The sequence below is a fragment of the Xiphias gladius genome, chromosome 8, assembly GCF_016859285.1.
Source record: "Xiphias gladius isolate SHS-SW01 ecotype Sanya breed wild chromosome 8, ASM1685928v1, whole genome shotgun sequence".
In the NCBI taxonomy this organism is placed as follows: domain Eukaryota; kingdom Metazoa; phylum Chordata; class Actinopteri; order Istiophoriformes; family Xiphiidae; genus Xiphias; species Xiphias gladius.
The window spans coordinates 9317857-9341049 of NC_053407.1; the positions used below are offsets into that span (position 1 = coordinate 9317857).

The window sequence follows — 23193 nt, forward strand, 5'->3', positions numbered from 1 at the left end:
TGCATGTACCCTCAAACACACACTTGTTCCTCTGTTCTCAGCTCACGCTGGCCGACTGACCAGGTCAGAGGGCGTAGGTTGACCCCTGCTCCTCAAACCCTTTCCTCCTCCTCCTCTTGCTCCACCCAGGCCCCCCTGACCACTCTCCTCCCCCCTGTCCCTGGGGAGAGTATTCAGTTGGATGGATGGCTCCAGACAGGGGGCTTAGGGGCTGGAATGTTTCTCTGGCACTCCAAGGCTCAGATCCCCCTGAGCACTGGAGCACAGCTCAATCACTCCCCATTAATCACTGTCAAGACTGCCCTGGCCCCAGCCCCAACAAACAACTAAGTCCAGCCCCCTTTCTTTTGCTCTTTCTCCCACTCTAACGCCCTGGCTCTCAGCCACAAAAATGCATATATGCACTTCTTTCTCACAACATACACCTGGTAAAACAGATTGATGCATTAGTCTTATACTGAGAAAAACCTTTAATGGAAGGAACTGGAATTTTGGAGTGAAGCTGGTTTATGTTCATGTAACTGTCTTCATTTACCACTGTCTTCTCCATTGTACTCGACGCAGTTTTCAAACATGAGCTTCACATCAGCAACAAATTCCTCCTTAGCAACATACTCCCCATCATTGAGCTTCTTCTCAATGGTTGACAGGTCCATGGGAGTCTGAGGGGATCGGAATAATACAATTAAGAACAATAAAAAAAAACTCATGCAAACACCATTTGTGAAAACAATGACAATAATTTGTACCTGGATGATCTCATGGTAATTGGGAGCATAGGAGTCATCCACAGGCTCCAAGAAAGGCCAAGCATCTTTATGGGCTTTCAAGGCCTCAAGCACTGAAGAAGAGAGAACAGATCAGATCAGACAGTAGAAGAAATTAATGTGGATTGAGATAAACAAATAGCCTACAGTAACCATTACGTAAGCATACCTTTGTACAGAGCAGTGTAGTCGTCATCAATTTCATAGCTGTAATGTCAAAACACAAGACAAGTTACAAATAAGCAACATTGAGTGATTCAAGTAGAAAGTGAAATCTGATGTCAAACGCACAAAGCCCCCTACAATTCTTTATTTTTGCGTGTTCTGTGGACAGGGGAAGAAGGCTCCAGATTCAAGAGTTCAGGTGGCAGATCTTTTCCTTGAGACAACAACCAGGCCCTTTCCTCTCGCATCTTCCGCCTCTTTGCTCGTTCTGAGAGAGAGGGATGAACACGGGGCAGTTAGAGGCAAAAACAATAGAAAACACTAGTCTCGAGAGGCTTAAGGCAAACAATATTTTAATTACTTTTTCAGGCTCTTGAGTTACAGTTTAAATTGCACTCTTTCCATTGAGGCTGTCGGGGGAGTCAATGAAAACCAGGCCTGAGACAGCAGCAGCTCAGGTAAGTATAAAGAGAACAAGTCATCAGCCATCCTTTCTTAGGCCTAGCTGATCAAAGAGCAGAACAGAGCAGAAAAAGTGCATATGTATCACTGCTCTATCTTTTAACATGAAAGGCACAGAAGCCTGCCAGCCCCCCTGCGGTGTGGATTAAAGATGTTTGAGGGAGGATTCCATATATGCAATCCACACAGAGAGCAGGCCAGGTCCTGCTGTTCATCTATAATACATTAATGAGGCTCCTCCACTGAAGCACAATCAGCAGTTCATTAACCCTTGACAGATGACATCAGAGGGAGGGAGAAAAAGAGAAGTGATCCCGTGATTAAAGGCCCTGAACATTCCCTCTCACAGTCTCTGTGTACTATACCTAAATCACAAGGCTTCGCGTGCCACTATGCTACTGCAGATTTCTCAGCCATTACAAGCCAAACCACAGCAATGGAAATGTGAAAGCCTGTGCATGGGGTAGCCTTCAAAATCCATTCTGCCCTTGATCCCTTAGTTGGAAGAAGAGTATGAAAGCTCCCTACCTACCTGCTGCTGACAGGTTGCTGATGAAAGAACATGACATTATTGCTGCTACTTGATATTTGACTTTTGGCACTTAGTTTTTTAATTTTTGTTTTGTAACATTTCTGCATATACTACCAAATTTTTAAGTATATGAGGTTGATGCAGTGTTGACCTCAAGAATATTTTTTAGAACTGAAAATACGGGTTCTTTTGCACAAACAGATGTACATCTTTCCAATTGTGTTCCATCTATCTATGCATCCATCCATCTTACCCTCCACAGCTTTGATCTTCTCCATCTTCTCCCTCTGTCGTTCTTCCTGCAGAAGCCTCTCCTCCTCTCGTCGCTGCTCAGCCAGCAGGACCTGCCTGTCCAGCTCTTCATCTTTCTTCTTCTCCTCCTCTGCCACAGCCTTCAGATTGTCCTGAATACATACACACAAGCCCATTGATCTACTCTGGCCTCATAGTAGGACAGTTTGTAATTAATATGTGTAAGCTGAAAGTTGGATCTCTCTCTATCACTCTTGTTCATACAACACTGGGAATAAAGTAAAGAAGCAACCAAGGCAACTTGCACACCCAACCCCAAAAATACTTCTAGAGGCTAAACACACACCTCATTGAATGAAGATGTATTGCCCTAGCTAAAAACAAAAAAGTGCACAATATTTCTGCAAATTGGATATTTTAATCATGCTACCTCAGTAATTGTTTACCTGCAGTATTACACCTGAAGTCTTCAATACTATACCAAAAACATGTACACAAACAAATACACACCTCATCCTCTTGCTTAATGTGTTTTTCAGAGAACCGTTGTGATGTGCGTACTGGAGCTGGGTCCAATAGTTTCTGTTTCTGCTCCCTCTCCTGAAGAAAAAATTAAGAGAAAAAGATGAAGTACAACTCTGCTCCGTATGCCTGTTCTGTGATATTCCTAGACATCCTCTTCTGTGTATCCATGATCCAAATGGAGACAAAAGGGTTGGTTTTCTTTTGATGTAAAAGGTGATTTGCACTAGTAATGTTCGTAAGCAAAGGACTAAATTAGTCTTATATTTTCAATTCCCATTTTCCTCTACAATCACAACTTTTTTTTTAAATTTCCGAATTACATACTGTATGTGAATGCCTGTAATTTATATTGTCAACTGATTGGGCCTTCAAGACAGATCAACAGACAACCACCACACACAAGCCAACATACTGACAGGCCCTGGAGAGTTGTGGAGAAGCTCTGAGTATGGAAAGGTCATTGGCTCTGCGCTCCCCTCCCCCAAGTCACCCTCTCTACTCTTCTGCCTACATTCCCCCACCTTTCCTTGGGGGTGACAGCAGAGCTTAGGAAAAAAGGAAAAAGGAAACAAAACCATGTAAGTTCCCTGTGACTCTACTAATCATATGCAATGATTACAGGGAGTAGTGTAACGGCATGCTGTTCAGTTTGAAAATTGCACTACACAGTGGTATGACACCAGGCAGCTAATCATGGAACTTCTGATCAAAATATTTTTAATTCTTCGGCATGCATCTTGAAAATAAGGTCTATAATCCTCATCTGAGTCCAGATTCATGACATATCAGTGATCCAGATAGAGCACATAGTGAAGGAGGGAAACACCAGCCAACAGAGAGCTCTAAGCAGATCCCTTGAAAGCCTGTCTATATCAGGGACTGGCTTCTGCAACTCATGTCAGAGTTCATCAGGGAAGCAGGACTGTGAATAATGCCAGCCCAGAACAGCTAACAGCATTGAGGTGTGTCAGAGTCAGGCTTATGGCCATCCATAAAATAACAACGAGAGGCCTAAACATGCATTAGCAGTTGTATGAAGCTTGCGCATGTTTGTGGGTGAGGAGGCAGAAGAGGAAGGAAGATGTGGGTGGGGAGTGAGAGGTAGAGAAAGGAAAAGAGAGTGAGAGAAGAGAGAAGAAAAAAAGCAGATGTTCACGATCTGATCTATACTGCCGTCAACAATTCTTTGTCCCTACTCCCTCACAGCCTTGTCTTAGTGTGAAGCACTGGCAGATCATGGGGTTCTTCAATTCCTCTCCGCATAACCACCAGCACCAAATTCCCCCTCCATCCAACACACACAATATAGTGTGTCCTTGGTGCCATGGCTTAGAGAGGCCGAGAGAATCCTGCAGCAAAGCAGAGCTGTCACTCAAGAGGCTCCATTCTGCCTCAAGGTGAGCTCCCACCTGCTGTCAAGTGCCCTATGAAATGGCTGGTGACAGCAGCCTGAGACATGTGGAAGGAAGGATTCAAAAGACTACATACACTGTGTATTGGACACGCTTGTATGCACACACCCACATAAAGACAGATATATTTATGTAAAGTATATACACACACACACACACATTATGCTATGCTATGCTATGCACACAATACTGATGAATGGTAAACATTTGAAATCACTCAGAAAATCACTCACACAGAAAAAAAAAAAAGATGACTGTCTGGTAAAGCTCACTTTGTTGCCTAAGATGAAGTTGGTCTTAAATTAAGGACAGACGCTTTACAATACCACAGTGAAATGTGTTGGTGTAATGAACATATGATTAATAAAAAAGGGCATTTTAGAGTGATTTCCTGCTGCATGACATCAGTGGAATTTATTTGCATATAAAAATTGAGTTTGTTCTTTAAGCAAAGTCAGATCCACACTTTGATCATGTTTGATGAAATGAATGCAGATTAAATCCAAGAGCAAACACACAAACATAAAAATATGATACTATGATACTTCTGTGCTTACCAGCCCAAACAAAAACATCTAGCAGTTGTATTGCTGCTTTCATTAGAAAGAACCACCAGAATGCTTTAATATTCCATACTGATAGAAGCTATAGACAGATGGCCTTCTGAATGCCATATATAATGTGAGTATGAGTTGTACAGCTGAGTGTACAGTCAATGAAGGACAAGACAACATTCATCCACTGACTGTGATGAGTGAACCCTCTGTCTCCATCAAATGGCCAGCACGATTCTTTACTTCACTGCTGAAGTAAAGAACCACACGAGTGGAAAGAACCCACCCATCCTTATACCATAGGTGGGATAAAAATCAGGGACCTACTCTATTTGAATAACTGTAGCATTCAATCGTTGCAGTTAATTCCATTGCAAAACTCTAGAAATTAGTTTTAGGGAAAACTGAGTGGCTAGTGTTGACTCTGACCCATTGTTGCTATGAACAAAGCAAAAAGTATGCCTATAATCTGCTCCTGAAGTACTTAACACAGATTCGAAGGAAGATAATGATAGACAAATGAGCATGACCCAAGGTATGGCCAAGCACAGAAAAGACTGACTACAGAACTTGGGCCCTCATTCTCCCAAACTAGCATGAGAGCATACTTCTCCACAGTCAGGCTTAAGTTAAAGGCCTGAGGCCACTTCATCACCAAACTGTCGCGCAGAATTAAGGGCAAGCACAGACCAGCTCTCCTTCACTCCACCTCTCCTGCAGCTGTTCCAGGTAAGACTCTAGGATCCCAAAAACAACTACGGAGTAGGACAGTGATCTGTGCCAGAACATAAAAGCAGCTAAATGGAGAACGGGTTCAGTCTTTCAAACTCCATTACTGAATAGTTTTTTACATTAACACTGAATAACATGACTAGAGCGAAAAGGATTTTCTTGTAGTGACAAACCCACAGAGTATCACCCAACATGCTAACACACTGACCTCTGCATGTTTCTTTTCATACTATCATAGGGACCACCAATGTCAGAAAACTTTAAAATTAAGATAAACCTAAAATTAAGTTACATAGGGAAATAGCATTGTTTGAGGTTTTTTGTACTACCACAGGAGGACTTACTTACCTAGTCAAAGAATATGTTAAGATTAAGTTCAAATTAGAATAGCTGAGATCAAGTTAGGATTTGTGAAGACAATTGATAACTGCTACCACCAGTACAGTCAGTATATTGGTTGTCTGTGGCAAATAAACAAACTACAAAAAACACTCCAGTGGTCAAGTTTTCAAGAATAGGAGGCATCAACTCAATTTGCATTTTTAGATGTTAACTCTGGCACATCCACCATGGTTGGACTTGCTGTTTATGAGCTGGTATTCAGACACATTGCTCTGGGTAATACCTGATAAAATTACTTAAATGTAAGTTTGTTAAAAATGTAAATGTAGGTTTAAGAAGACAGTATGAGCTGCTGTAATGGGGCTGTGGCTGACCTTGTGCTCAATCATGCTGCTGATCTCAGGCAGGAAGTTCTGGCTGATGACACGGTAGAGATGGCGGTCCTGCGGGGAGGTTTTGTCCTTGATGCTCTCTGCCAGTTTGACCCACTGTTCTTCTGTATCACAAACAAGTGACCAAATGCCTCGCTTATGGCCTGGTAGAAGAAATGAGGAGAAACATTGGCTTAATGATCTAAGGAAAATGTGTAGAAACTATTAAGTCTGCTAATCTGGTGGTCAGAAACTGAAAGCACAAACAGATTCCTTGATGTAGTCAACATAAAAATAAATTGCGTATATTGATGAGATCCTGTCACCTTTGCTTGGGGGTGGGTCTTCCAGTCCATTTTCTTTCTTGATTTCTGACACTTCTCTTTCCAACTCACTGAAAGGGAAATATATATGGAGATAAATAGATCCAAAACATTGCTAAAAAGAACAAAACGATTAAACTACTTTAAAATGCAGTATAATATAAGCGCAGCAGTCCTGTGCTTTGTGAATTAAATTACAGTATGTTTCCATTACTTTTATGCTTGTTAGAGTTTAAAATTCTGACCTACACTTGTGCTCAGGATATGGTTGGAGGATATGGTTAAATTTCAGATCTAGCAGTAGGCTACAGGTCAGTCAACAACTGACAAAAAGCGAAGGAAATGATAACAAGTCGTCAAAAACCTGATTGTGTATCATTTTGTAGAACCTATCTAGGTCTTGAGAACAGCTCTTACAATTTTTTGTTTTTTTGGTGTTATATAAGATTTTATAAATCCCTGACTAATATCGTTTATATATCACATCACTCAAAGAACACGGAGAAAATTAACTGCAATGCATTTGCTGTATCAGTTAAATGCATGTATTATTGCGACGTAACCAGTACATCTGTGTAACACATGCACAACTAAACCTCAGCAATTCTCTGCAAAATGCTGTTGGCACTGATGCCAAACAAAATTGGTTTTCACCTTAGCTGAGTGTCTTCCAACTTTCTCTTCTTTGGTGGTCTTCCTCTTTTCTTTTTCTCTGGTAATGTTAGTTCAGGGGGTTCACTGTTGGAAAAACAACACAAAGTAGAAGAGAACTATTTAAAATTATAGTCTTTTAACAAGGGTAATTAGCATTGGGAGACCTCTATAGTTAGCCCTTGAAAGGCTTGTAAACAAGTGTCAAACTATCACTGCAATTAAACACTTGCCACATGCACTAGTTAACAGCTGAAAACATGAGCAATGACATAACATTCATTCTTGGTGTAATGAAAGATCAGTAGTATTTACCTGATCTTGTGTGCTTTCCTCTTGACTGGCTCTTCTTTGTACATACGAGTGCCATAAAAATACCAGTAGAGGGCTCCATTTCCATCTTGCCCCAGTGGTTCCACCCTCAGGCTGTCTGCATCCAGTCCCTGAGGGAAGGGTGGGGACATTACATTTCTTAAATCATGTGTAGGACTGTGTTTTTGAATCAGTCATTAATGGGTGATGTCATTCAGTCCTTTGAGCCTACACGGCTGTGAATTATACACAGACACAAAGCGCTTTCGTATCTCTCTGAGTGCATTCATTCATTAAATCTTAAAGATCTTATCTCATAAGAAAACAGTAAAATATACGTGGGGAAAATTGTAAACTGACATATAACATGGGGATAAAACTCTCAAGTTATTATTAACCAAACCTTTTTTTATGCCAACACATACATTTTCCAATACTGTCCAGGAGGTTATCTTTGTTAGACTGCTAGTATTCTTTTGCAAGTTTAAATGTACATAAAAATGACACCTACTTCTCATCCCACAGTAAAACACTCCAGTAGAGTTATTAAAGGATTTAAATAATGAACATTCTAATGGTGCTTTAAAATTCACCAACCAGTTTTGGGTTAGAGTGTGCTCTGGGAATTTCATCTTGTAATAAAACCATCATTTCTTAAAATCAGGTACCTCCTGACTACATGTATATGTATATGTATATGTATATGTATATGTATATGTAAAGCACACAAGTACTGTCATACCATATTAATATTAACCTCAATAGAGTTGGTGCAAAACCTTCAACACCAGTATCATTGCTCACAGCTACACGGCTTTGATTTCAATTCAGGTGTGACAAAAACAAAAACTGAGTGTAATGCAGAAAACCAAAAATATGTCCAGATTCTTTTAGCTGATCCTCATGAGTGGTGTACCTTAAGCAGGTCAAAGACGTCGGCAGCATCCAGACGGTAATCACAGAGCCGGTGCAGCAGTTCCACCTGAGTACGAAGAGGGAGATTTTCGAAAGGCCCCTCTCTAAGTGGGTTAGGCTTCCCCTCTTCCAGTTCCCACCGGTAGCTTATGATGTCGTCCAGGTAACTGCTAAATGCCTGGGGGCTATAACAGCAGGAGACATTGACAGAGAGTGAGAATGGCAGATGCTATGTTTCTCAAGACCACAAGAGTCTACAACTTTAAACAGTATGAAAACATTTTCAAAAGCAGATAAGACATCTTAAAATAAAATATAGTGACAAATTATACGGCCATCTATGGTAGTATGGCAAAATCATTAGAAATCTTGGAAAAGAAAAAAAAAACTGCTATGACTAGCACTACCCCAAAAAGGAAGCAGAAACTGACATTTTTTGTGGCTGATGTACCTTTACATTATAATTAATCTTTTGTTTTTGTTTTTGAGGTCGTCTCACTGCCATTGTGTGTGTCTGTGTCTAGTCTTCTGTTTTTGTCTTTGCAGAATCTGCACAGTTAGCCATTCTGGTGCAAAATCACTCTTTTGTTCTCTCCACCTAAGAAACTCAATTTTTCCTAGTATGGAAAGTTGTGATGGACTAGTGCCTTACTTCCTGTGAGCGTTTCATGTGTGGGGTGCTGAGCAGCTGAGGCAAGACTATGTGGGTTAAGGACATTTGTTATGTCTTTCCTACCTGTGAATTTGTGTCTTGTTGTTTATTGTGTTTTGTTGTGAAGCAATAATTTCCTCAGTTTGTTTTGTGACTGATGATTAGTCAGATAGTACACTCATTCACTGTAAAGTCATATGAAATATGCTTGTTAGGCTGTATAAATAAAGCTCACTTAAAATTTTATTACAATAGCACTTTAGTTCCCAAAAAAAGGTTAGTGATTAGTTATAGCCCTTGAAATGTTTGAGTCATTCATCTTCAACCCAATAGGTCCAGACAGATGGTCACCCACAAAGAGCCCAGTTCTGCCTGAGGTTTCTTCCTGTTAAAAGAGAGTTGTTGCCATCGTTGCCAAGTGCTTGTTCATGGGGGAATGTTGGGTCTCTGTAAATAATATTGTAAAGCGTGAGGTCTAGACCTGCTCTATATGAAAGGAGGCCAAAGATAACTTCTGTTATGATTTGGTGCTACTGCATATAAATAAAATTGACTTGACTCAAAAATCTGACTGTTGCAAACTTTTACTAAATCATAAAGTTAAAGGAACATAATAATGTATTAACTACGAATTAAGATGTTTGAAAACTCATGATGTTTATTTGAATAAACAATTAAAAAAGGAATCCAGACAGAAGGGTTATTTTTGGTCCATTAAGATAAGTCAGTATGGATAAAAGCAACCAATTCAATTGCAAAAGCTGTGTGCAACACACCACGTTCCAAAATTAACTACTGCACCGTTGTAATACATAGCTTAAGAAAAAAAGCAAAGTTCAAACCACCATAGTGGCTTAAGGAAGTGGAGCTGAAAGAAAAAGACTAGTTTCTTTGAATAGGAGCTGGTAAATAAATGATGGTTCCTGTTCAGGTTTAGCTGATGGATCTGTAACTTTCAGTACCAGCTCAGATTAACAGAACAAGGGCTTTGGGCAGGAGTGAACATATATATCTAACAGCAAAGAGAAAATGGGACAGAAAATATGGCTTATCTTGAAAGAGCACTGTGCATTTCTCACACAGCTGCAGCCTCCCACTCCCACCATCCCCATTCCTCTCCTCCTCCTTTCTATCCCTACTCTCCAACATCCTCCCTCCCTCCCTCCTTTCCCCCGCTCCGGCAGAGCGTTTAACGTGTGTGGATGAAAAGGGCAGCTCTGTGAAAGGACAGTGCTGAGCAGCCACCCCCAGGATGCCAGCGCCTGTCCAGTCCAATAAAGCAGGTTATCCCCTTTTACTGCCTCCCTGGATGGAAAAACTAGATCATTCCTGCCTATCTGCTTATCAGTTCACTGGTACCAGTATGCTACCTTCTAGTAACAGGCTAGAGCAGTAGGTGTATACATGGGGTAACTCCATGAGAGATAAAGCACATTTGTGGATTTGAATAGCAACCTCTGCTAGATACTCACTTTGTCTCGTCATTTGATGACATTTATGATTGTTATCATATATCAAAGCATTAGTAGAGCATGATTTCACCGGGGACTTTAACTTCCTATCAAAGCTCCTAGATGCTATGACTAATTTGAAGTTGATGGAAATACTGGTTTTATCAACTACAAATCAAAATGAAAAAAAAAAAAAAAAATTTTTCATTGATTCTTTTCCACTGTTACAGTAGATGCAATGGTATTTCCTCTCACTGTCCTTGTTCTGGCAGGATTAAGACCTAGACCTAGGTCTGTTGCGCCTAATTCAACAATACAAGTCAGAGCATGTTTACAACTGATTTAATTACATTAATCGCCAAATTCATTCTTTTGCGAAAGCAATGTAAAAAGGCAGTCAGCCCTGGCATTGACAGTCTGGTCAGTTTCGTAATATTTTTTACTTTTATTTGATGAGATACTTATCTAACATGTAATCTTTCCATTTTTAAACAATTTTATTTAGGCAATATTCTACAGTTTTATGGATCCTTATGTTTAACCAACATTTATAACTTCTTCGTTTGGCTTCTTTTGTTAAATGAAAAAGGATTTCATAGAAAAAAATGCTTATATTTCTTAAAGTAAGGCCTTAATCAAAGTATTGTTTTCATATTGGTACCAAAACTCAGTTAACACATCAGTATCTTAACCAAAATACAAATGATTCCTAGCCATAATGCAAATAACACAAAACGCTTGACTCTTTCTCCTACTGTAACTGACTCAAAACCTATTCCATCTTTTGTCGATGCCAATACACAAAGGGACCTTAAATTGCAGTGAATATATAGATATTAGTTTAGACAGACTTTGCCAATATACTAGATACTTACATGATGTCAGTGCGCTGGTAGCATCCCTGCAAAAGACAGGCAATGAGGTCCCCGAGGAAGTCCAAGTCCTGCTCTGACAGGGCTTTCTCCAATTCCTGAACACGACAGAGGAGATACTAGGGTCAATGCACCTCAGATAACTCTGCATGCGTTTACTTAACAGACCAGAGATATTGTTACGAAAAGGTACAAAGTTACAGGTATAACAATTAGGTTTAAATACTACATGTTGCCACAGCTCAGCTGCACAATGATGGAACCAGGGGAGTTCAAAGGATAACTCTTAATAAGGCAAAAGCATTATGACCATTATTGCCACATGTGTTAGTTATTATAGAAGAAAAGAAAAGGCAATATATCAAGCTGTGAGTTGATGTATCAAAAGAATAAGACATTTTAGGAGTGTCTGTATCAGTGTGAGGTAAGTTTGCAGAGGTAGACAGCAGGAGGGATGGTTGGAATTTGCAACTTGTCTGATTGGGGCTTCTTGGTTTGCCAGTGGTTGTTTGGCTGGAGCCGAGGTTCAAGTTCAGCCATGACCCCTCTCCTGCCTGGCATTGTGTTTCAGCCATTGAGGTTTATGAAGCGGCAGTAACCGGCGGAGCAAACTCTGAAAGACCTGAAAGCACTAAGGAGAGATGAATTTGCAGCAGGGGGCCAAGAGCTGCAGCACAGCCATTGCCCCTCCTCTCCTATGCTGACCAACCCCTCACAGCTCCACATGCAGCTTCCCAGCATACATTGCTCTCACCAACGATACCTTCCCAAAGGCTCTGGAGTAGAACAGGAGAGAAAACACAGGGGACACAGGAGGCTGAGGGCAGAAATACTAATGCAAAGTGCTCCATCAGCTAAGTGTCCATTTCACTTAAAACCCCTTTTGCAGGATGCAAAGCAGTCCCTTCAGGCTGAAGTACAAACAGTTGCTCTTCAGAAAAAGACCATGACTGCGTGCAGCTGACCACTCCTACCCCTCCTGGTGACTGCTCTCTAACTAACGACATATCCAAACTCTAGGTCTGTATAGTATCCTCTCCTCCAAGCTCCAAGCTCCAAGAAGAAAAAACTGGTCGAAAATTATCTCAAGGACGGGAGCCACGTTTAATTAATGTGCACTCACTCTTCTCTATACAGTCTGCCCTCTCTCTAGAGGAACCTGGGTGAGCTAAGGGGGTCACCAAAGATCAGCGTACACACCTCCCGGCCATGGAGGATGACGGAAGCCAGGAGCCAACAAGTCAGTGCAATGAAAAACAGAAGGTGAGGTGGGGAGGGACAGAAAGGAGGTTGAGAAAGAAGTTGAAAAACAGGATAAGATGAATGTTTCTGCTTGAGATTAGAAAACAGCATGAGGGAAAAACCCAGGCCGGCTTGTTCCTGCTTCTGACTAGAGCTAATATAGAAACATGCCAGAAGAGCGAGTCTGATGACAGCAGATAAAAATCAGCTAAGTCTCATGACTCAAAGGAAGAACAGTTTATTAGGTTTTATGAGCACATTCTAATGACCAATTTAAAAGCCTACAGATCAATGTGCGGAAAAAGGCAAACAAGGCCGACTGTAATGGATCTCAGAATAATTCAACAAGACTTTGACAGGAGCACCTGAGGTTATGGGACTGGTGTGTGCTTGTGAAAGTAAGGCCAGGAGCACACCAGATAATATTTAAAGTGTTAAGGTAGAAAGACATTTCATATTGTCCAAACACAATTCCCATCTTGCCATGGTAACCATGCAAGCACATAAAGATAATTCAAGCAACATTACAATTTACAGTTACAAGGACAAGGAATTTGAAGACAGTTGAACCTTGTAAGTGGTGAATGCACGCCTTATGTTGGCTGCCAACCTGCATCACAAAAAAATGAAAGGAGGATCCATTTCCTGTCATCTCCTGTCAAACACAAGCACGGCAAAGCTTGTGCTTTCATACCTTCAAAGAAAAAGACCAAAAACAAAAAGAAACATAGAATTTGGGCACGTTTATGATTGGGTGGTCAACAGAGTTTTACATACCACTATATTAGATTCAGACTACTACTGCGCTGTTCCTTGTGATCACACTGACAAGTGTGGAAAATCCCTTGATTCTACATCTCACACCACATGAGCAACAGTGAACATAAACACATTCTGGATCTGGACATCCAACACTAGAAAGAGAGCAGCGATCATGTAAAATTCTTACATCCAGCCTAAGACAAAAGAGGCAGAGTTTTAAGAACAAAGAGCTTGACTAGAGGTTTAAACAGATGCTAAAGCTAGCACATGTGTCATTGCTTGTTTACATGTACGTATGTTATCCAGCTGCAAATCTCTGTCATAGCCATGAGCTCTGATCATTAAAGAATAGAAAGATAGTATGTCTAGCTCTGTGCGTTAAAGAGCATGTGCATAGGATGCCAAGAGACCCTGTGTCACACTCCCTTCCCACTTCCTGGTCCCCTGTGAGCCAGCCTTTAGGCCAAAGTGAGCCCATCCATCAGACACAAACTGCACTTTGATCACACTCCGAATAAGCTGGGGGCCACAGCTGGGGGGAGAGTGGCAAGTTGAGTACAGCACAGCAGAGTGGAGAGCTTCCTACAGCCCCTGGATTAACACCAACCTGCTCCACCTTTGAAGTGCCACACAGCATTTCAGATGGCAGAAGGAAGGGGAATTAATGTGGTGTCCGTGCCCTTTCTTCAGCCATCCATCCAGCCGGCCAGTCCTTCTGATGCTAACAAACACTCAGCTTGGCGAGGGCCTGCAAGGGATTTGCCACTGCAGCTGAGTATGTCTGAGAAAACCTTTCCCCTCCATAACCACATACACACAAAAAGCAGTAACCAAACTCAAACACTTCAAGGACATGACTCACGACCTTTGACAAACATAGTCAACAACAGCCAAAAATACATGATTTCTTGACATTCATTCAGACACGTGTCTCAAAAGAATAAACACAGTGCACTACTTTAGCCGTTTCACATTAATGATCAATGGGACTCAAAGATAAGAGAGCTGGCTAAGTGATAAGCTACAAAGAGTAGAAATCACAGAGACAAACTGTCAGATTTATCACTAAGCTACTGCTGTGAACAAAACAGGCTATTCATATTCACACACAGAAAAAGATTGGTAGGCGAGTCGAGGCTTAGTCAAAAAGGTGTGTCTTCACCACAGCCCCTCTTTAGGCCTGGCTTGAAATCAGCAGTTCACCCCGAAGGTATTTGCCACTTCTCTCACCCGACTCCCCTGCTGTTTTTCTCTGCTTCTCTCACTGGCTTAACCTCTTATTCCTCTCTCTTCTACAGCATTTTCCTCTCTCAATGCTGCTGCCCAGTGTCTACGAAGGCCTCTGAGGCATTCTATTATTCCCCTGACAAGACCCTCACTCCACTCTCCACCCCACTCTTTTCCTCTTTCCTTCTCCTCTCCCTACACACATTGTCGTTACTCCAGCCAGTTGTTGACTGCACATCAGCTGAGGACACTGCAGACTCTTCATACTAAAAGGAGAATGTGATTGGCAGTTATTCACCCAAAATGATTAATTAGCAAGATGGAAAAAATAAAGCAGGATCTAGCTTAGACATTTTTGAAAATCTCCACTGAAAACAACACAAGTTGAATTCTTTGAGGCACTGGCCCTGTTCATACGAGGCATTAACATGCATCTTGGGTGAGCCAATCACAAGTGGCCAGCTCATAGTACAGGTGTGGGTGTACCCAAGATGCATTGAGATCCAATCACTCACACACTCCATCTAAGACAGTCTGGGCTGCATATGGCCACATTCCTTTAGCAGTGTGCACGCAAATGTGTCCTGGGCCACACTGAAGGACCGCCTACACAACTGACGTCCTCTGCATAAGCAGAAGCACATACTCATTGGCAAACAAAAAAAGGTCGTAAAAATCTTGTAAGGTGCCTCTGTCCACGACATTTGAAAATTTCGAAAAGCCCATGGAGATATATTATGAGCGTGTCAAACATCTTGGGCTATTTTGTTTGTCTGGCACAGGCCAAGGATATACCCAATCTGTATTGTTTTGATTTCTTCTTCTTCTTCTTCTTCTTCTTTTAATTTTCCGGTAGAATAGGCATGGGGGGCATTGCTGCCTCCCGTTGGTTAAAAACAACAACGCAGTTGGTCTTTGCAAACGGAATGGATGTACATGTTTATTTGCACATAGAGAGGGGAGTTGAGATTCACTAAATGTGGAGATGCATTCTAATGCCAGCTGTGAACTTATGTACTTAGATGATCCAATCACAAGTGGACAGCTCTAAGACTCATGTTAATGCCAGGTATGGACAGGGGCATTGTCTCACTTATCTATTTATTCAATAGACTGACAAACTGGTGTCCTGGTGTTGTTCATATTCATATCACTAATGTCCACAATACTTTTCTTCAAAAAGCATGCCAGTATGGAATTTAAGCACTAATGTAATGTGATGGACAGCCATATCGCTCCAACTACTACTGCCATCATTATTTTGTTTCCCCATTTACACATTAACTCTGGTAGGAGTTAATGTTTTAAAGTGCTTTCAAAACTCCAGCAAACCCTCCATGTATTAAAAGCACCAATTTATTCTTACCAGACCCCCGTCATGTAACATGCAAAGGATAAATTATTGTGGTAAAAAAAAAAATCTAAACCCAACCTGATGCAGATAAAACTTGAAAAGGTATCTTTTTTTGTTCCTTTCAGCACTCCAGCTACACCAAGCAGGCATTGTTGACTACTTAAAATAGATCTCCAAATATTTGGACGGGGAACACAAAACCTTGTAGAAAAAAAAAGAAAAAAAAAAGAAAAAAACATGACGGCTAAAAGCATTATTGTAATGTGACTTCAAGTGTCTCAAGGTCAAATTGAATCTTTTTTTCCCCACTGGGGACAAATTAAAGGCACTCTTAGTTAGCTATGCTTAGGCTAAACCTATGGTACAGATTACGGAAACAAAGTAAAGGTGTGCAGTCTTTCAAAGTCAGGTAGGCTGGAAGCTGTCAAAAAACTTGATAATGTAAGTGGCAGGTGGTCTGCTTCTATAGAATCTCATGATACAGAGGTAAAGCTAAAGATTTCACTTCATTATAGGATGTCTGAATCAGCATTGAAATCAAACAACTAGCAAACAGTACAGAGGCTCATCTACCTAGCTAAGGTTAGAAGGCTTTCCATAACCACTCTATCTTTGTATGTTCTGCCATAGTACAGTCTATTTGAAACATCAAAAGGACATCTTTATCCCTCCAGAGTTCGGCTCTCCTCCATACATAACACCCAAATTAGTCCTGATGAAAATGCTTGTCTCAGCCATAGCTCACACACATTTACAGACTTTGGTCACCTTGCAAGTATCTCCTCTTTCAGGCTGACAGCATGATACGCCTTGTATCTGAATGAGTCAACACGTGTCAGTCAACCCTAAATTGTGACCCTTCCTTGACCTTGGTTAAACATGGGTAGGAGGCTATTAGGGCTGGAAATTATACATTGATATTGACATCTAAACGTCATTTAACCGACTCTCCAAAAAGCTAGAGAGAAAGAAAAAAAACGAAAGACAGAAAGGGAGGGGAGCGAAATAGAAAACGTGCACAGCAAACAAGAGAAGGAGTGTGCATAGGGACAAAGAACTGATCCAATGTAATGCTGTAATTCTAGTTTAGCAGTGAAATGTATGGCACGACACTGTAGACTGGAGTCAATGCTAAAGGTAATAGGGATTAACCTATGACAGCCATTAGAGCAATAAGCCGTTAGTTAGCCATAACAATGGATCCAACATGAGTTGAATGTGTATTCGGTAGAACCACATCATGCATGCAGGGGTTAATAACACATGGCTAAAGATGAGCCTCACATGGAAGGACTAACCACCGGTCTCTATCTGATATGAGTACCTGGAAGGTTAATGTTACCCAGACATGAGATATGAAACAACTGAGAGCAGGAGAGGACCTGACTTTTTTAAAAGAAATGAGACCTCAGGGCTGTTAAAAAAAAAAAAAAAAAAACTCAGCCAGCCAGCAGACTTCAAGGAAGATCGGACCATCTGCATTTGCAGATAAAAGTGAAATGTGCTTTTCTTTGTGGACATTAAAGACCCATCATGTGTCACAAACCATATCTGGAGGGAGAGGGAGAAAGGGAGAAATAAAATGTGTGTATTTGTGTCTGGCCCATACAAGCTGCATGTGAGACACAGGGAGAGAAGGGCTTGTGATAAGCAGTGCAGCAGCTCCAAGGTTGTGGCAGATCCACAGAGCCTGTAGTATCAGGGGTTTGGCCTCTGACTACCCTCATAGCCAATACTTTTCATGCCACTGCTGTTAAGAGCTCCTCCGGGGTCTATATCACCACCAGTTGGAGGACGTATGCACGGGTAGCTGGAGGGGGAAGGGAGCCCTGTTTGTTGTGTAAAGGCTCCTCTCTTTTGCTTCTTTCTTTATCTCTTCCTCCCCCACTCCCCTCCCACTTTAAGCTCACACATGGGTTCTCCAGGAGCCATCATCTGACAACACCCTCCACCCCCACAAGTAACCACCTCCTGCCACATGAAAAACATGCATACACAGCCATAACACCACAGGAAAACGCCCTCGCATCCTCAGGATGTACTGTTCATCTGAGCATCAGAGGAAAGCATCAGCATCTTTGAGTTACTGCCAGACACATCTGACTGACTGCATCAAAACAAGAACCTGTTGGCTGATTTGCCTGTATAGTCATCATGATTTACAACATGTCTGTTTGAGCCAGAGTGAAGAGTCATGTCCTTCACACATGCCTTAACTTGCATTTTGACGCATTAAGACTATTACAGCCTCCAGGTGAGGACACCATTTGCTCATGAAAACATGTGAAGAGGAAGAATAGCTACAGGTTCTAAACGAGCTGTACTGACATATGGGAACAGTGACAAACACTAAATATAGCTTGTATACTACACAGCTGTAAGGTCCGTTTCAACTTTCAGCTTTGTTTTATTATAGTGTCAATGTCAGGTACAGGTGGGACAGGTGGCTGGTCTGTAGTGGTACAGATGGGACAGTGGACAGATCCTTCCAGAGCGAAGCTCTCTCCAGACACATATAGACCGTTTGCCTTGGCCTGGCTCTCTGGCTATGTGAGTGAGGATCATTAGGCACAGGAGATGGGAGGCCATCCAGTGCAGCAGCTTGTCTCATACTTCCACTGCCAGCTCTTAGGAAGCCACATGAACAACTTCCTCATATATTTTATAGGAACTTCTTGCTTCAGCTAAAATGCCAGCGGTTCCCACTCTCTAACTACATAAACATGCACCAATATATATGTGCACATATACACAAACAGCCTGCTGGCCCCGAAAGAGAGAGGGAAAAAAAAAAGTCTCTGACTAGTGTGGTTATGGACGCTGGAGGGATGTTTTAAATTCTGAGAAACATGACACAGATGGCATGCAGTCTTGGAGGTAAAAAACAGACACACATGCATATTTGAGGAGGAACTGCTACTTCACAGGAGAGGAAACAGTCAAACTAAAGTAGCCTTTACAGAAAATGTTTAATTCTGACATGTTAAGTGGCACACTGAGAACAGACGTGTATCACTTTCCAAAATGTCTATGAAACTTTGGAGACACTGCTCAGCGGCAAAGACTCCTAAATACTGTGACATGTTGGGTGAACATCTCTGACTTGATGACGCATTCCAACAAACAGCTGGTTGTGTTCGCAAGTGGGAAAGCTGCACTAGTGACTAATACTTTTTTTCAGTATGTTAATTTAGCATCAGATGAAGTTGGAAATTTCGAGCTATTTCACTAGCTGTTCAGCCCAATGAATCAGTGATTTCAATGCAAAATGAAACTAAACAGTGCCAGTTGCCAATTTATTTAATCAGACATATTTTCAAAGTGTATTCTGAGCATGCCTGCAACCAGCTGGCCATTGGCTAGTGTTTGCACTGTGTTTAAATGCAAAATTTAATAGTAAACGTCTGGTGACACAGCATTGAGTCTAGTTAGCTCTATTTCTTTGAAGTAGGCCTAGCGTGTCAAGGTCCTGACATTTCCAAACAATGGTGCAATAGCTCCCAAGGCAATTTGGCCACGTTCAGACTGACCTCTGTGAAAAAACCCAGCCCTGTAATTCATCTGAATGAGGCCACTCCATGATGTAACAGGGGTGCCAATGCAGAGGGCTCCAGCAAAAAAAAAAAAAAAAAAAAAAAAAAAGCAGGGTCACCTCGCAAAAAAGTTGAACCAGCTCAGCTTTTGCTGGAACACGGTCCAGCAAAATCTGGCAAGGTGCTGTGTTGGCTAATCAAAGGATTAGCCAACACAGGATTACTCTGAAACATCAATGTCATATTTCTATTATTCACCTAGCAATCGTTAGATTGAGTGTGAAATAAGATGACTGTCAACTTGTTGTTTGGCAAATGATCAACCTTCAGAGTCACGGATCTATTACTAAAACCGGCTTCCTGGACCGTATTTCATTGTGTCACTGGTAAGAGGAACAACATGCCCACACCTTGCTTTTTAAAAAAAAATATTGATTGGCTATTTTCAGTCTGAATGTCCACTCAGGTCTAATATAACCAAAATACAGGGTCATAGGTCTGACAGTAACAACAACAGGTGAGGAACAGGCTACATATCTTAGCACTAGTTAATATTACCTTGCTTAACCTGCTGGCACCATGACCCGACTCTGGACAAGAGGCAGAAAATGAATGGATGGATGGATGGATAGTTAATATTTTGAAAAAAAAAACACTGTAAAGAGATACGTTGGGTTTGAGAACACTGTGTGTGCCAAGCAGAAATCTTTATTTCAGCCTGTGAACTCCTGCAATCCACGAAGTCAGCAAAGTGCATGCCAGTCAGGATCCCCCTAAAACCTCACAGATCCACACCCCTCCTCTGCAACCCCTTGCTCCAACTCTCAGACAAATCTGTATTCAGCATTGCTCTAAAAAAAATTTCAACTCATCATTTGAGGATAATCTCAGTGCTCCCTCTCCCTTTACATTGTACTTTTTGTGCCTTCTCTGTTTTCTATAGGAGCAAACAGCAGTATGTTTCAGAATAAGTCTCTTTCTTTATTACCTCTTAATTTGATGTTGAGTCACACATACACAAACACACACACAACAGAAAACACTGTTTCTCAGCAGGCTAAACACATACATTAACTAGTAAGCTTTCCAGGGCTCCCACTGGATGAGACCTGGTTTGTTGAAGTTCTCATCACTCATGTCTCACTCTTCTAATCTCTGCTTCATAACCAGCCACACAGAGTGAGAAAGCAAGAGTTGAGGGATGCCGCCCCAGACTGGAGACAGAGAGAGGGAACCATGGGGAGCTGCAACAATGGAGCTGGCTGAAACAAACCCCAGTGTATGTGCCCCTCTACCTCCCCCTCTGTGCACACACTCCCCATGTGAAACCATCTGATGCATGTACTGCGGCTCTCACTTGTCAATCACAATTGGGGGAGGGGCAGCAGCCTCGTACAAAGCTCCCCTCACCGTGCATGCAAGGGAGGGTATTAAAAAGGACATGCAAAAAGGTTCTTGATCTTTGAGGGGTATTCACAGAGTGTGAAAAAGTTTTGAAAGCTTTATGTGTATCCTTATCTGCACAGGAAAATGTCAGAGGTTGGTGTCTGTAAGGCTGTAAGAAGGGCTGAGCTGGGGATGTGTCAGTGGGTGGGAGAGAAGGTAAGAAAGGGAAAGGGATGCGAGGGATGAGTGAACAGTGCAGATGTCCCTGATGACAATCGTGCAGATATTACAGCACACACCCTCTTGCTTGAAAAAAACATAAAAGAAAAAAGAAAATTAAAAATTCCAACCACCACTTGCTTTTGCGAGTGGCATGTTGCCACACATCTTCACCACAACCGACTTCGGCCCTCACTTCAAAGCCCCCTAATTGAGGCCAGACTGGCAAAACATATTAAGTGACTGCTAGCTGCAGTTATAATCCACAAAAACTGGGAATCAGCAAGAGTGTGTGTCTGTCTGAAGTTTCGGCCATGATGGACCAAAACTTGATCTTATTCCCCCCTGTTAATCCATTTGCTTTCTAGACAACAGAAACAAGGACGTGCTCAAAGGCAGCCTGCTCTCACTTATTTACCAGATCTAATAGGACTAAATCTTCTTTTACAATCACACTGGGGGTTTTACAAAAAATAGCCTCCTCCCCAGAAGGGTTGGAGAAGCAGCAGCAGCAGCTAGCACCCAGTCAGAGTGAAGAGCCTCCACCCTCCAGGGGGAAGGGAAAGAAAGAACCACCATCTGGGGTTTAGTCATGGTGATGCCAGGGGCTGAGGCTCAGGGACAGGGAGTCTGCTGGGGCTCGAGAAGGGGATGGGGTAGAAGGACGGCTAATGGGTATGGGGTACTGGGACAAGTGATGGCAATAAAGATGGGGCTTGGGGAGAGGTAGAAAGAGAGGCTATTTCTTGGACGTTCCAGAGTGGAGGCGAGAGGGCTGGACGCAGATGAAGCTGGGTTGCAGGAATCTGACAGGCAATGATGAGTGAGAGGATATTACACAATCAATCAAGAGGAACAGAAAAAAGAATAACAGTTTACTGAGATCTTTAAGGCTCTTCACACCCAAACAGGTATTTTCAGTTACTTTGGCTGATTAGACATCTGGTCCGGTTTATGTTAGTTATAGCTTTGTGGAGAGTTGGGTCATATCACCAACTCCGTGAATGAACAAAAATGATAACGGTGTAAAGTGTCCATCCTAGCATGTGCATTAAACTAACAGGAGAGTGAGGGAGCTGCCAATCAAGTACAGCCTGTACACACCCCACATAAGTGAAAACACCAGTGTGGGTGTACTATGGGTGTGTGGGACTTTAGAAGCTCATGAGAGGCAGAGAAAAAGACCATGTCCACAACTTTAACTTTATCAAAATAACATGGGAATAGGAATAGGCTATTAAAACGGGGTCCAGAGAGACAATGGTTGCACAGAGAAAACTGATTCTCTGCCCAAAATGAAACAGCAGAAATGGAAACCGAAACCAGTTTTCTTCTTTAAAACTCAGTGTCTGCTCATTTAAACTTTGCACTAAAGGAAAATGTAAAACAATGGGGGGAAAAAAAAAACAAAAAAAAACTGAGCTCTTTGCCTGAGGTCATCATCGAAACATCTTGAACAATACAACAATAACACAAAATAAAGATTTAGTGATCCCAACACGGTTGAAGTCATAAGTTCCATTTAACCAATCAACCAATGGCAACCAGGAGGGGATAAAGGTATGAATAATCCAATTAACCAACCACAAAATCATCCTTTAAAACATTAACATTGTCTGACCACAATATTATGCAACAAATCTACATCATCACACTGAAAACTAGACTGGCACTCAGTTGAGTGCATACCTCCACTGATGGAAAAAAAAAGCCCTCTCACACAATGTTAAGGAAAGTGACTAAAAATTCCTGGATCCTTTGATTGGATCCATACCGAAATTTAATGGGTTCTTCGCCCATGTCCCATCCCTCCAACAAGTTTGTGTGAATCAGTTCAGTACTTTTTGCGTAATCCTGCCAACAAAGAAACAAACAGACACAAGTGAAAACATAACCTCCCCTTAGAAGGTTAAAAGTTATCCATTGGTGCACCTACAACAAAGTGTTTTGGAGAATATATTTGACTTTGGGATTAGAATTTAATACAAAAAATATAAAATAAAAAATAAAAAAAACCACACAATGCAAAAGAGATCATGTGTAAGAGAGAGACAGAGAAAGTGATAATGAGCAAGAAATTGAAAGTGAGATTTAACCATATGTGGTTACTTTGTCATTGTGGGTACTTATTAAATTTAAAATGGTAGTACATAAAATTCTCAATCATTCAGGCAACAGTA

At 41.6% G+C, this 23193-nt stretch overlaps 1 protein-coding gene across 1 annotated transcript in view; it reads right to left on the reverse strand.

Annotated features, from left to right (window-relative positions):
* The window catches only part of LOC120792849 (cat eye syndrome critical region protein 2), a 34618-nt gene that overhangs the window by 5731 nt on the left and 5694 nt on the right, over positions 1-23193 (reverse strand). Inside the window, exons 2-13 of the mRNA XM_040132229.1 lie at positions 11294-11388; positions 8317-8500; positions 7404-7531; positions 7092-7175; positions 6441-6508; positions 6118-6278; positions 2689-2778; positions 2180-2330; positions 1071-1200; positions 937-974; positions 750-841; positions 536-662 (exon numbers count right to left, since the gene is read on the reverse strand). Coding sequence (XP_039988163.1) covers positions 536-662; positions 750-841; positions 937-974; positions 1071-1200; positions 2180-2330; positions 2689-2778; positions 6118-6278; positions 6441-6508; positions 7092-7175; positions 7404-7531; positions 8317-8500; positions 11294-11388 — 1348 coding nt within the window. The remainder of the gene's footprint in view (positions 1-535; positions 663-749; positions 842-936; positions 975-1070; positions 1201-2179; positions 2331-2688; positions 2779-6117; positions 6279-6440; positions 6509-7091; positions 7176-7403; positions 7532-8316; positions 8501-11293; positions 11389-23193) is intronic.